This window comes from Ips typographus, linkage group LG1 (assembly GCF_016097725.1).
Source record: "Ips typographus isolate SLU linkage group LG1, UJ_Ityp_2.0, whole genome shotgun sequence".
Lineage (NCBI taxonomy): Eukaryota > Metazoa > Arthropoda > Insecta > Coleoptera > Curculionidae > Ips > Ips typographus.
The window spans coordinates 11,490,580-11,505,669 of record NC_138422.1 but is presented as its reverse complement, the minus strand read 5'-3'; the positions used below and the strand labels follow the sequence as shown (position 1 = coordinate 11,505,669).

At 33.9% G+C, this 15,090-nt stretch overlaps 1 protein-coding gene across 1 annotated transcript; it reads right to left on the bottom strand.

Annotated features, from left to right (window-relative positions):
• Nucleotides 1–277: 277 nt before the first annotated feature.
• On the bottom strand, nucleotides 278–14,734 carry eRF3 (eukaryotic translation release factor 3). Its single transcript, XM_081995482.1, has 9 exons — nucleotides 14,381–14,734; nucleotides 11,890–12,030; nucleotides 11,538–11,831; nucleotides 11,317–11,481; nucleotides 11,124–11,259; nucleotides 10,751–11,072; nucleotides 6,912–7,175; nucleotides 3,847–4,015; nucleotides 278–3,766 (listed from the first exon to the last, which is right to left on the bottom strand). Exons 1-9 carry the CDS (start codon nucleotides 14,613–14,615, stop codon nucleotides 3,723–3,725), a joined length of 1,770 nt encoding a protein of 589 aa, XP_081851608.1. The 5' UTR covers nucleotides 14,616–14,734; the 3' UTR covers nucleotides 278–3,722.
• Nucleotides 14,735–15,090: the final 356 nt, after the last annotated feature.

Genomic DNA, 15,090 nt, shown 5'->3' with positions numbered 1-15,090 from the left:
GCATCTCCTGGTTGAACAACCTAAGGCAGTGGTACAACAGTAGCTCTGTTGATTTGTTCAGATCCGCAGCTTCAAAGATAAAAATCGCCATGATGATAGCCAACCTTCTTAAAGGAGACGGCACGTAAAGCAGCAGGAAAAACGTTAAATGACAAAATTGTAGGTAATAAAGAGCTACAACTCTTGTATTTACCCTTTTTTGAGACTCTTACTTTTGACTACTCCTTTGTTGTAAAGTGTTTCTGTACCAACTGTGATGAAAACCCAAACAACGTAATTATACAATTTTAAATTTTATTGATATATAAAATTGATAGCAACATTATCTTGTTGGTTACTTAATAATTATTGTATAATAATTATAAAAGACTAAAAAAACAAACTTAAGTTTAACAAAACCTTGCAAATATTACAACGTAAGCTAAATATAAATTTTAAGTGTCCGTCACATCATCAGTAACGAAATATAAATTCTCTTTTCAAATATTTACATTTATTACTTTCACGACTTTTATGCTCGGCCGTACAAAGGAAAATCTCCGGCCTTAACACGCGCGCAAAGGCATGAAAGCGTCTTTTACATGGGCCAATCTGTTTGAGGACTTTGAATTTAAAAACTATATCATATAGAAACCATACACTACTATCAAATCAGTTTAGTATAAACGGGATTAAAATGTATCACAATTGTTCGTTATTTTTGTTAAAGGATTTCAAACGTCGCAGCCTAAAAGATTGGCCCAAATTTGTATCGATATTTAAAAAAAAACGCAAAAATCTGTTTTTTAGCACCAATACGCGACACAATTCCATCAGTAGTTGATTTTGAAGATCAGTTGTAATAAAAAATGATAATATTTGCAAAATTATTTTCTATTAGTCATATCAGACCGAGATGTTTTACAGGGTGAAGCAGGACATGATATTATGGTGGGAGTAATAGAGCAGAGTAATAATAGTACACTATTGTAACCAACAGTATTTTTTGAAATGGAAGTGAGTTGAACTATAAGATTGGTAACCGATTGATTTTCGTTGGTAACCTTTTAAAATCAGGCCCAAAAGCCTGTTTGAACAAACGCAATGACATACCAGCATTTTAATGGTACATAGTTCCTCTATTATCAAAATGCTGACCCTTAAAAAGAGCAAAAGTTACAGGGTGGTTTAATGTAAAAATATTTAGTATGTCTATACTGCAATCAATGTTCGACTTTTGAAACTAATCATCATCATCATCACACAGCCAATCTTGTCCACTGCTGGACGTAGGCCTCCCTTAACATTTTCCACCTAGTGCGGTCTTGTGCTGGGCTTAACCAGTTACTCTCTACTCTTCTTAGATCATCTGTCCATCAACGAGTTGGAGGTCTTCCTCGACTTCTTAACGCCTCATGTCGGGGACGCCGCTCAATCACTCTTTTTGTCCATCTCTCGTCTCTTGTTCTTGCTAAGTGACCTGCCCAAGCCCACTTCATAGTAGCTATTCTTTCGACTACGTCTACGACTTTGGTTCTTTGTCGTATTATTTCATTTGGTATTCTGTCTCTTAAGCTTACTCCCAGCATGGAACGCTCCATAGCTCTTTGAGCAACTCGGAGCTTTTCAGCAGATTTTTGTGTGAGTGTTAGTGTTTCAGCACCATACGTCATAACTGGGAGTGTACATTGCTCAAAGACCTTTTGTTTCAGATAGACTGGGATTTCTGCTTTGAAGACATATCTCAGTGTTCCAAAGGCAGCCCACGCCAGGTTTATACGTCGTCCAATTTCGCAGGTCTGGTTTTAAGTATTTATAGCATGTTACTTATTCAATTTCACCACCTTCAAATATGATGTTTTGGCTTGGTACCAAATTTGTCATATACTGTGTTTTTGACATGTTTATTTTGAGTCCAACCCGGCATGAAGCTTCATCTAGCCTATTAAGCATTTCTCTGGCATGGTCAATTCTATCTGTTTTCTCCATTTACGTTTATGCCCATATCCCCCCAATCAATTTTCTTGAAAGCATACTCCAGCAAATAGTTTAGGGGAAATTGTATCACCTTGACGTACCCCTTTTTCTATCCTGAATCGTTCTGTCTGATCATGTAGTCTTACACTTGCTGTTGCATTTTGGTACACACGTTCAATAAGAGTTGCGTATCTATGATCGATTCGGCAATCAGATCGATCTTTTTCGTAGTCTTGAAACTAATAACAATCTGACATTGGCAAATTTTAAAGTTTACTTTACACAATACAGCAAGGCAATTTGGACAGAATCTTTAATGCATAGTATTTTGTTTTTTCCGACAATAGGGATCAAAGGGTGTCAAAGTAATGGTTTCGTTTAGCACCACCTCTCTTCTTAGAAACTATTCCTAATATTAAGAAAGTCAGTTAAGGGTTTGCGTTTTCCGAACTCTTTATCCGGTTTTTTGTAACGTGTAGGGAGAATGTCTTTAACATCATTTATCTGAGCCTAAGGTCGAAACCCGGGTCGACCAAAACAAAAAATTTGTGAATTTGCCTTCCGAGTTTTTAACAAAAACCCTGTATTATAAGCAAATTATGCTTATTATTACTTGTTTGGCCATCACGCTTGCGACTTGGGGTGTAGGCTGTTTTTTCTTCCTTTTAATATTAGAAGTTTGTTCCAGTTTTCTTTTTTGCGCTTTAGATTCCTCTTTCAATCACAGACACACAAAAGATTTTTCATTTTCAGCTATTAACCACGTTATCAACGGCCACTTCTCCTTCAAAAACATTCAGCTGAAATAGTTGGAATATACAGTCCGTTAAAAATTGTCAAAATTATTATCAAAATAATTATGCTTCTCCGTGACCAGTTCAGTAAATTGTAAAACGAAAAAGCTTGTGACTATTCAGTTTACATAATACTTGTATATCTTCATGGTATGATGAATAATTTCCACTTTTCTGCTACAGGAAAAAACAGAATTTTTGTTTCTATCTTCAAAAAAATCACCAAAAACCTCAGGTCAGAAACGAAGTTATCTAACCTTGTTTTTCTATAGGTTAGGCTAAGTAAGAAAAATGTCAACTACTATTCAGAAGAACATTATTTAGTAAACTTCTAGTTTTACCAGAATGATGGGTTATTCCTCTCATTTTCTACCAATTTAAAAACAAAGTGCTATTACTTTACCATTTATCTGTCGTGCAACACCCTGTACAAACACGTCAAAGTACGCCCACTTTTTGGCCCGTTTTACGCAATTAGTCCACCAAGTGGAGCACCTCACTTGGTAACCGAACAATAGCAAATGTTTCGCGTCAAGTCGCCGTCATACACCACAAAATATCGGATAATCTCATAATATCGACTAAAACTCAATACCGGAAAAATAAATTATAAAAAGAAATGCTGGATACAAAATATCATAATATATTCAGTTTAATAAAAGTAAAATTGAATTTCGCGTGGTTTTTAAGGCGCGTAACGAGGCAAACTTAACCTGAAACTAAAATATAGGATCAATAAATATGTACAGCAACCAAAAAGTCGACTGGGAAGAGAGGGGAAAATAACGTATGAATACGTTCAGCAATATACCGAAAATTGAATATTAAAAATAAGCGAAAATTACACTACACTCGCACCAATATAAAAACATTTTGTCACTATTTACAGGCAAAACGATCCGACGTTGTGTGGTGTCCCCGTATTGGCCGTCGGATCGAATATCAATTGTTTCACTGCCTATTTTTGAGTCTTTAATCCACTAATTTTAGGACCTTTCCAATTGCAATCGTTCTATCTGTAAAACATGAAAGAATCAAATTAGCAAACTTAATTCCCTAGAAAAATCAAAATAATTTAATAATCGCAAAAACTTACTTTCATCTCTCAACGTGAATCTACCCATTTGGGGAAATTCCTTAAATGGCTCCAGGCAAATTACGCCCGCGCATTCTATTCTCATAATTGCTACTTGGTCTTGTTTTACGAACCTCGGCCTAGTCTTAGATTTCTCTCCAGTTTTCTTGTCGACTAAACAGATTAAAGCCTGAAATTGAAGAAAAAAGACAATGTTAGTGATTTTTTCTAATAAAGCTGGCAGAAGTGCGAAACAACCAAATATAACAATATACCAACTTGGATCATTCTGCAATAAAAATTGTAATTAAGAATTTAGGGAGGCCCAGTTGTACAACAGTGGTTTAACTGTTAGACCCAGTTCAAATTAGATACGTCACTTTGACAGCAATGCATTTTGTGTGAGAAATGCAAAGTTGCCTCAAATTTCAGTTTTTCGAAGCAAACGAATCATCAATCTATCGAATATTTCTGGCCCGTTTTGTAAAAACTATAAATGTTTTACACTAACTCCCAAAATGAGGATTAGAGAATATCATTAGTAATTTAATTTGAAAACAAATTAACCTTTAGCTTTTATGTTTTGGATATAACCGGTTCTTAAAAGGAAAATCTGTTCTACACGTTAAACTTAAATTAAGTTTGGTTTGTTTAGACATTAACGTGTGCAGTAAATTGTTTATTATACAGGGTGTCTCAGTTTTAAGTGCCCAAACTTTAATGTCGGATAGTACGTCGAAAAATAACAACACTTTGCTATATAAACCTATATCCAATAGGGCGTCGTTACTGATATACAGGGTGTTAAAGTTTTTTAAAAAAATTGCTTATTTGAGAATTTCTCGAAAACCGTTGGAGATATTGTAATGAAATTTTTGTGTGAATATCTCCTGTTCAAAACGTCTTCAATGAAATAAAAAATTGAACTGTGACGCAACCAGTGTCGTACTTACCGACGTACGCCTAGGTACTTTGGATAAAAAAAATGTTACGCCACTGCCTTTTTGGAAATTAAAATTTGTTTTTGAGATGACTGTTCAATTTGGGAGACAAAAGTCCTCTTGTGTTTTTTCGGATTGACGCACCATTTCAGAGTAAAAAAAGGAAAGGTTATAATGGTATAAAAATTTATTATTATCACATAACTTAAATTAGGAAACAAATTAAATAAAACTTAACAAATTAAAAGTTATTTAGTGCCTTTTGGACAGAGATACTTTAGGGAAAGCTTACGTTAAGTTTTGACTGTGACAATTCTTATGGCTCTTTGTCTCAGTCAAAATACTTAACTCTTAACTAGTTCCCGTTAAAACGTTCGCGCAAATGGTAATTAATCTGTGACGAAGTTTACAATAGTTGTTCAAAATGGAAACCATCAGACTCAATGCATATTTGACACCTACGACGTGTAGAATTGACCGCTGCAGATATTTGATGGGGATTATTGCGAAGAATTTCACAGGCTGCTTCAATCCTACCTACTAATTCCAGTTCGGTGTGAACTGGAGTGGAATACACCTTGTCTTTGAGAAAGCCCCATATAAAAAAATCTAAAACTGTCAGGTCGGGTGACCTTGGGGGCCAAGCGGCTGGACCTGTACCAGGAACATAATCATGGTTATGTGCATTATTTACACGACCTATCCAGCGCTCCCGAAAGTGCAAATCACACCAGCGTCGAACATTTACTCCGTAATGAGCAGGTGCGCCGTCCATTTGAAACCACATTTGCTGTCTCACGTTGAGTGGAACGTCTTCTAAATAATTACCCAAGTCATTTTCCAAGAATTGAAGAAAGAGGTGAGAATTCAGGCGAGGAGGTAAAAAATGGGGACCAATTAAATGGTTACCTATCACACCTATCCAAACGTTAACACTAAATTCTTGTTGAAAAGTTCGGGGTCTGACTTGATGAGGATTTACATTCCCCCAAACGTGCAAGTTATGAAAGTTCACAACACCTCTTCTGGTAAATGTGGCTTCGTCAGTGAATAAAATTTTACGCAAAAACAAATGATCAATTTGGATTGATCTCAACAGCCAACTGCAATATTCTCTACGCCTCGGTCCATCTTCTTGCATTAAATATTGCACTGGCTGCAAATGGTAAGGTCTTCTTCCATTCTTTCGTAAGGTTCGATGGACTACATCCTTTGAGACTGGAATATTGCGCGCTCGTAATTGCTTAGCGGCATTTCTGCAACTTTCTGTGGGGTTGTTATCGAACACTTCTAAAATGTTTGCCTCAAATCTTCCATGTGGTCTTCTAGGTCTATCTGGGTTTTTGCGTAATCCAAACTCTCTCAACAAGTGATGAACCTTCATAAAAACCTTTTTATTTGGACACCTTCGATTTGGAAATCGTCTAGCATATTCTCGGCACGCTTCGTTAGTGTTTCCGTTGCAGTATCCATAAATAAAATGTATGTCAGCGTACTCGGCATTAGTAAATAAGTGTGGCATTTTAAAAAAAGAACTAAACAAACTTTAAAGTGTTGAAATTGAACGTTATTATAATGTGCTGTCAGTTCGACATTTGTCACCAACCAGAATGGGAAGTCATCCAAACGATAAAATTTAATTAATCCATGTAATTAAGACATGCAATGATGTCACCTTTCCTTTTTTTACTCTGAAATGGTGCGTCAATCCGAAAAAACACAAGAGGACTTTTGTCTCCCAAATTGAACAGTCATCTCAAAAACAAATTTTAATTTCCAAAAAGGCAGTGGCGTAACATTTTTTTTATCCAAAGTACCTAGGCGTACGTCGGTAAGTACGACACTGGTTGCGTCACAGTTCAATTTTTTATTTCATTGAAGACGTTTTGAACAGGAGATATTCACACAAAAATTTCATTACAATATCTCCAACGGTTTTCGAGAAATTCTCAAATAAGCAATTTTTTTAAAAAACTTTAACACCCTGTATATCAGTAACGACGCCCTATTGGATATAGGTTTATATAGCAAAGTGTTGTTATTTTTCGACGTACTATCCGACATTAAAGTTTGGGCACTTAAAACTGAGACACCCTGTAGTGAAGGTCATGAACTTTGACTATTATAGTGAAAATCGTTACTTACCTTAACTGTAACTTCTTCAGCGGCACAATGAATATGCATGACGGCGCTATATCCCGCACAAATAATACTCTTGTGCTCGATAATGACCAGTTGCGCATCAAAGACGCGGCACGTGTGCACCGGATTAAGCGCGTCGCATAACACAAATCCAGGACTAACATCTTCTTCCTCTACGCCTTTTACTTTGATTTTTACGTTCTCTCCGGGAACGACGCGCGACACTTCGTCGTCGTCACTGAGCAGCATATCCACAATAACTGGAGTCTGAAAATTATATTATATCAGCTGTTATTATAAAACTGAATGCTGCTGACAGTTTATCGAATATAGAATATTAGTACAATAACAATCGATCGTGTGACCCTAAATCGAGGGGTAAATCGCCGAAGTATTTTGGTGTACACACTCTAGGTAATTTGAGGCACTTTGCCAGTATTATGAAGCATATTGAGGTATTACAAGGCATTTCATAGAAATTTGAGGACTGTATATTTCAAAATGTTTTGCGATATTTTCATTGGAATTTTGAGCGAAATAAAGCCTAAATAAAGGAAATTTTGCGATATTTCAAAGAATACATTGTAGTAGACCAAGCAGTAGACAATACAGTGCATCAATATAACAAAATTGACCGCACATGTAATTATTATGGTAAAATCTTTGTTACATGATATTAAGTTGAAACAATATTCATTACAAATTATTATGATAATTTACCAATTTTTCAACATTTAATATAGGTCATTTTTAAGGTCACGTGACAGTGTTGCAAGCTCTAAAATGGCAAAATCAAAGTCACGTGATGTGTCTCTTACAATTTCAGCTTTTACAACTGTCTAAAATAGTGTAAATTTAATTTATCAAGTTTTTAAAGTTTAAACCACATTCTAACGGTCAAGTGATTAATTTTGACAGATATCAATCATTATCAACGTCAACTGACGTTAAGTACTTGTGTGACGTGTACTTCGCAATTTAATTTTTTACAACTGTCCAAAATTTATTTATCAATTTTCCAAAGTTTAAATTGGGTGTTGAAGGTCACGTGATTGTTTTTGACAATGTCAACTGGTCTTTACAGTGTTGCAGGCTCAAAAATTTAATTATCCAAGTCACATGACGTGTATTTTGCAATTTAAGTTTTCACAACTGTCTAAATTTTATTTATCAATGTTCCAAAGTTTAAACTGTGTTTTGAAGGTCACGTCACTGTTTTTGACAATATCAACTAGCCTTTACAGTGTTGCAAGCTCAAAAATTGAATTGTCATAATCACATAACTTAGTTCTTACATTTTTACCACTGTCTAAATTTAAAATACTATATATTTAATTGTTCTTAATGATAGGTGTCTTTATTTGACACGTGATAACTTGGTTACTATGACAGTTAGAAGAACCGTTTAAACGTCAAAATATAACCTGTAATTTTAGACAACCATACAAAAAATATTCTTGTTTGTTAGGATTTGAAAAAACAGTCACCTGGCCTTAGAAAATCAATTTTAAGCTTTCGGCACAAGGTCAAATCAAGTATCAAAAATTTGGGAAAACCTTTACGTTGTCACCTAACCTAACCTAAAAACTGTCACGTGACTTTTAAAAAAGTGAATTTTAAGTATTTGGGTCTTCAAAATTTGGAAAAGCAATCAGGTAACCTGAGAAAGTAATTTTTTTTAGTCATTAATCCTTATGACATTTTGACAACGGTCAAATTAATTGTGTCAACATTAATCTGACCAAAAAACTGCCACGTGACCAAAAAAAAATTTCAAGGGTGTATTTCATCAAGGTTTATCATTGTCCCAATACCAGGGGCTTTATAACTAAATTTAAGAATGCCACAAATGTGTAGGTAAACATTTGAAGGCATCCTGAGGCAGTTTAAATAATTTAAAGGCATTTCGAGGTATTTCAACATAATATGAGGCATTTTGAGCAATAATGAAGCATTGTGAGGTACTTTAATGGCATTTCAAGGTATTTTGTATGCAAAAAGGCATTTTGGTGTACAAAAAATTACCGGCGGTCTACCCCTCGCCCTAAATTAAGTATTGCATTGGAAACTGTAGTTTTTCTCTCAGCACTTTACCTTTTATGTACAGGGTGCCTAACATAACTTTTTTTTAAGTCTTCTGCCGATATATTAAGACTGAGCATAGTCATAGTTAATAGTATACAAACTAGCTCTTTTTTGGGGATCTACTTGAAAAAAATTGGCAGCAAACAGCACAAGACAAAAATGCATGAAAGAGATTAGAAGATACTTATGTCCTGCAGTGGGCAACAATTAGCTGAAGTTGAGGTTTTAAGGTATTGCAAGAATGTTTTCTCCTTGTGCCACTGGAAAAATCGCAAATTTCACAGACAATTCTGGAGCCCCAATAAATTCTACTTTATCAGTTCTTATTTGATTCGAAAACCGCTAAATTAGTACTCTTTAGTGTCACATAAGCGTCATGTGTTTTTTTTTAATTAGACAGTAAAATATTAATGTTGCGATAAGCGCCATCTGTCGACAAAAATAAACAACTTTAGGCAGGTATTGCAAGAGAAGAGAGTAGAGGTAGGGTAGGGTTTCCAGGTAGAGTAGAGAAGAGAGTAGGGTTTCCGCCATTGAAAAGTAGTAACTTTTCAATGACGGAAACTCAGTATTCTACCATAAACGATTTAAAAGTTATTGCAATCTAATTTTGAATTACCTTCGCCACTTAAAGAATTATAAAAAAAGGTGTTAAAGTTATTGGTTGTGAATGTAACTTCCATTTGTAGTTATTTTCCCTTAAAAGCTCTTTTTTGAATTAAAACTAATAGTACTCCCTCTTGAGGTCATTTGACAAAACTGAAAATATTTTGAGATTCTTTGGGCTAACTTTTGCTATCAGTGTTTCCAAACCTCTATAAAAACCACTTTGTCAAAAAGGACCAAAACCCCTTTACATTTGAGGCATTTACTTTAAATTTTTCAAATACATACAGTGTGACCCATTTAGAATGGAAACACCCCTATAAAATTTTAGGTTATTAACCGATTTCAATGATTTTTTTTTTGAAATAATTAGGAATGAAATGTCTATTATGGGAGAAAATTTTAAATATTTATTTCAGTTTTCAGGTCATATTACGAGACTTTTTCTTGATAGAAAATGGAGAATTTTTATTAGCGATTTTTTTTATTGAAAAAATTACTACGCCACTGGATCTATAGTGCTTTCAAATAGCTGTGACCAAATTTTTTTTTTATTTTTTTTTTGATTTTTTTTTTTGATTTTTTTTTTTGATTTTTTTTAATTTTTTTTTTTGATTTTTTTTTTTTGATTTTTTTTTTTTAGTAATTAATCAATTAATAAGTAATAATAAACAAGTAAATAGTAACACCATTTCTATGGCAACAGTTGATGCAGGGTGTTCTTTTGTGACCGTTAGCTTAGAGGATTTTTGAATTTTAATTTGTCATAACTTTGTTATTAATGAATGGATTTTCATGAAATTTTGGTCACAGCTATTTGAAAGCACTATAGATCCAGTGGCGTAGTAATTTTTTCAATAAAAAAATCGCTAATAAAAATTCTCCATTTTCTATCAAGAAAAAGTATCGTAATATGACCTGAAAACTGAAATAAATATTTAAAATTTTCTCCCGTAATAGACATTTCATTCCTAATTATTTCAAAAAAAAAATCATTGAAATCGGTTAATAACCTAAAATTTTATAGGGGTGTTTCCATTCTAAATGGGTCACACTGTATAAGCAAATGTTTCTCTTTCTTCAAATACCCTGATTAAAACATTGATAACTCACATCAAACCAACAGTTTAAAAAATATGATTTAAACTTACCCTGTTGGGCATAATAACTAAATTCTGTCCTTTTCGACATTCGCCTGATTCCACTTTGCCCATCACAACAGTGCCCATGTCCTTATACTTATCAACGATGGGCATCATGAAAGGTCCGTCACCTTTGCGGTTTAATCCGGGTAAACCGTCAATGAAGGGAATAAAGGCGGGACCGTTGAACCACGGACAAACAGACTTATCTATTGGCTCTTTGAGATTTTGACCCAATTGACCAGAGCAGGGTAGGAAGAACAAGTCCTTGTTTAGATTGAATCCTAACTTTTTCAGATAGGGAAGGATTTTGTCTCGACATTCGTTGTACCTATAAAAATCTATGAGAAAAAAAGCAAGATTCAACAAACAGTCAACCAACCTGGTTTCGTCCCAGTTGACGGTCGGATCATCCATCTTATTGACTAATACAACTAAATATTTTACACCGGCGGTTTTCGCTAACATTGCATGTTCCCGAGTCTGTCCTCCCCTGTCAAATCCAGTTTCAAATTCACCTATAAATACAGCGAATCAGTTGAATTCAGACACACAAATGTGTAAAGATATTAAACCTTTTCTAGCTGAAATTACTAAAACAGCTAAATCGGCTTGAGCGGCACCGCCGATCATATTAGGCACAAAGCTCTTGTGACCAGGAGCATCCAAAATAGTAAAATGTTTCTTATCAGTCTCAAAGAAGGCTCTACCTACTTCGACCGTTTTTCCTTTGTCTCTTTCTACAATAAATCCCCAAATAAGCCAACAACACAATTTTATAATAAAAGAATCAAACCTTCTTGATTTGTATCTAAGGCCCAGCTTAGGTACCAACTTTCTCTGCTCTTCTCGCAGGCCTCCCTCTGGTATTTTTCTAATGTCCTCTTATCAACCATACCCGTCAAAGCCATAATCTGCCCGCCAATAGTGCTTTTTCCCGCATCGACATGTCCGATAAAAACAACATTAATATGCTCTTTCTTGTCCTCCACCTCAACATCTTTAGCCACCTTTTTTTTCTTGATTTTGATTATATCTTCACTAGAAGCTTCTTCTTCATCATCTTCTGGCGTTGTCGCTTGAGCAGCCCCTAAATAGATTACATCATTAATTCTTCATATTTCAATCATCACTGCCAAGCTTTTTACCAGAAGCAGTACTATCTTCATCAGCTACATCTTCCCAAGTACCACCCACTCCTGTAGGGCTACTGTCATTTGCAGTTGCCGGCGGAATGGGCGGAGGATCTTCCACTTCTGGAGGTTCAGTAGGTGATGCTGAGGGTGTACCTGTAATTAATGAGTTTCATTTATTTTATGTGCAAATGAATTTGGAATGTTTGTTGATGTTTAAGTTTCTATAGCAAAAACAGACCTTGTCTCTCTAAGAAAGTTTAATGAGCAATTACTCTTTACAAGAAATCTTTTGTTTGGCCCTCTATACTTAAATAATTTTTGTCAACAACTTCAAAAAATCAAAACTACCATGGCATTTGTGAATACCTATTGACAATATTGTAGCAATTATTGTAATATATCCATAGACATTTATTTAAAAGAATAAAACACCAGCAAGTAAACTTATGAGCATTATGAGTAATGTTTTGACCCTGTTTTTTATCACTTATCATTTTTCAGTTTTGTGAAATGACTATACAGGGTTTAGTAGAAACTGCATCAATTGATTATAGAAAAAGTATAAATAAGAATAGCTAGAGAGACTTTGAGATTAAAATATTAAATTAAAATATTTTCAAAATAGACTTTTTGTTTTACTGGATTAAATCAATAATAAATGGATATCAACTTACTTTTTTAAATAGACTATTTTGCAGATTTATATTTTTGTTTATCTGATTTTTTCAATTTTAAGCAACTTTTGTCAAAGAGCTTTTGAAATAAAGATGAAAATGAAAATAAAAGTAATATTTCCTCTTTAACACAAACTCATCAAACTCTCAATATTTTCAAGTACCTAACCAATTTTGAAGATTTTATGTAGCAAACAGATTTTTTCTTGGATTTATTCAACCAAGCCCTGTTACATAAATTTCAGTCATCCACATGGTAAAAAATCGTAATTTTAGTTAGGTACCATTTTATTGAAAAAAAAAATTCCTTAAAAAGAGTGTAGGAATATTATTTTTTCTCATGCAATTGACAAACATTCATTATAATATAATTGATGAAATTATAAAAAAATCTAAAATCTACAGAGCATTTCATTGAAATCAAGTTGGTACCTCCTTTCAGCTATTTAGCTTTACTTTTATCATAATCAATCAATATAGTTTTTTAGGTGGATCCTGTATGCAAAATAAAACCTTGTTGCACAAGTTAAAGCATTGAAAATCCTTAGTACCTAAACATTTAATTGTCCCTTAATCCAATTTTATGTGTAATTTACAATAAAATTTATGTTCATTGACAAACCAAACAATTTTATGCTTTAGTATTTATTTTTGTGATACTATAATATTTATTTCTCATAAATCATTTTATAGAGAATAGAAACTATAAACTATTGATTGATGAGATATAAAAACCTCCATAAAAACAAAGGATGAATTTGAAAAATTAGAAATACATATAATCCCAATCTTTGGCATAATCATATCATAATATAGCTTGTCATCACCCCAATAAATCATATAAGACACCAACCAACATAATTAAGCAGAAAGCTGAAATTTTGTATCTAGGGATGGGATTCATAACTATTACAAATGTGGCTTATTCAGAGATGTCTGTTCTACATTCTACACAAGATTCTATATTAACCACTGTGTTCCATAAAAAATTCTGACATTACCACTCTATGTTAGATTAAAAAAAATATTTTTAACTCAACCCTCAGCTAAAGAAAGTCACACTACAAAACAAATTGTTCTCTCTGGTTAAATTTACCACATAATTATCTCATTATCATTTATAATAAGAATTGTGGTTCAAGTTCAAGAATGTGAAAAAGTTGGGAATTAATGTTATTGCTTTCTTCCAATATGGAAATATAGGATTAAATGAATATAGAAAATATAATAGGAAAAAATATTTTTTTACATAATGTTTTCTGATAACCAAACTCATGACAAATTCATGGTCATGTACCTAATGCAAGCAGGTAAAGATGAATGGCCTTCGCACTTACTACTTAATTAAACATACTAAACAATATAAAACCATTTTTGATTTTAAAGACAATAAAAACTTGAACAAGATTTATAAATTTTTAATAAAATAAAAATGAAAAAGTGGATAATGAGTTAATGTGTAATAGCAGGTTAGCTGCTGCAAAAACTAGTTTGAACTGGTTTAACAGCAACAGCCTTTATCTATAATGAGTGGCAAAAATAGCCTTTGATTTGTAATTTACTTTCAAAAGCCAGATCAGAAGCTTGGAAGGAAAGGCTTGAGAAAAGGTGAAAGACACTGGAGATGAACTGAAGGAAAACAAAGAAAAACTTAAAAATGCTTTCTATAAAACAATTCATGCTAACTTTAGCTGGATATACCATTTGAAAATCAGAACATTCTTAGTTAGAAAGTCTACAGTATAGCAAAGCAAGTTGGCAAAAAATTGAGGGCATATAACCTAAATGTTCAGATAGCAGCCAAAAAATACTGTTAGAAAGTCACTTACCGTTTAGCACAGGCTGGTGTTGGGGCGAGGCCTCTTTGCTGGCTCCCTCCTTCGGACTTGACTCGTTTTCGGAATCTTTTTGGGGCCCAAAACTAAATGAAGGCACAAATTCTACTGCGTTAACATTCAACGTGGAAAATTTCGCTGTCACATCTGTATTCTGATCCGGGCTGTTGTTCGCGGAATTACTGTCTGCCTGAGATTCCCAATTATCGGGCGCGGTGTTATTAGACATTTTTACTGTTTTTCGACTGGTTTTTAATGGAAAATATGGACAAAAAACCGATGCGAAAAACACGATAATATTCACCCGCGTGCGTTTCCTCTGTCACCTACCGGAACACAATGGCCGACTGAACGTCATCTGCCATGTTGACTACTTGGAAATTTACACTGTTGCCGCTAGGACAACTTTTTTCCGAATTTTTTGTGATTGTTTTAAGTTTCGAATTTTGAAAAATGCTAGATTTTATTATTAATGTATTTTTTAAATTATATATGTGTTGATTTTAGGTGCAAGTAGCAAAGAAATTTGAAATAATTTTATTAAATGATTTAGTAAAAAATTCAATTCAATATTCCAAATTCCAGTATACTTGTTGAACCAAACTGAACTGACAACATCCCATAATATTTCAAACTGGACTGTCAATAGTCAATCGCTCAGTGTCAATACTGTCAATTCACGGACTAATGACATAACAAGCAAC

Excerpts from the sequence above, each read along its gene's own strand:
- eRF3 (XM_081995482.1), bottom strand. The coding sequence starts at position 14,615 with ATGTCTAATAACACCGCGCCCGATAATTGGGAATCTCAGGCAGACAGT. Across the intron at positions 11,482-11,537 it reads CTTAGATACAAATCAAGAAG|AAAGAGACAAAGGAAAAACG; the intron begins GTTTGATTCTTT and ends GATTTATTGTAG. Across the intron at positions 3,767-3,846 it reads ATTCACGTTGAGAGATGAAA|ATAGAACGATTGCAATTGGA; the intron begins GTAAGTTTTTGC and ends CATGTTTTACAG.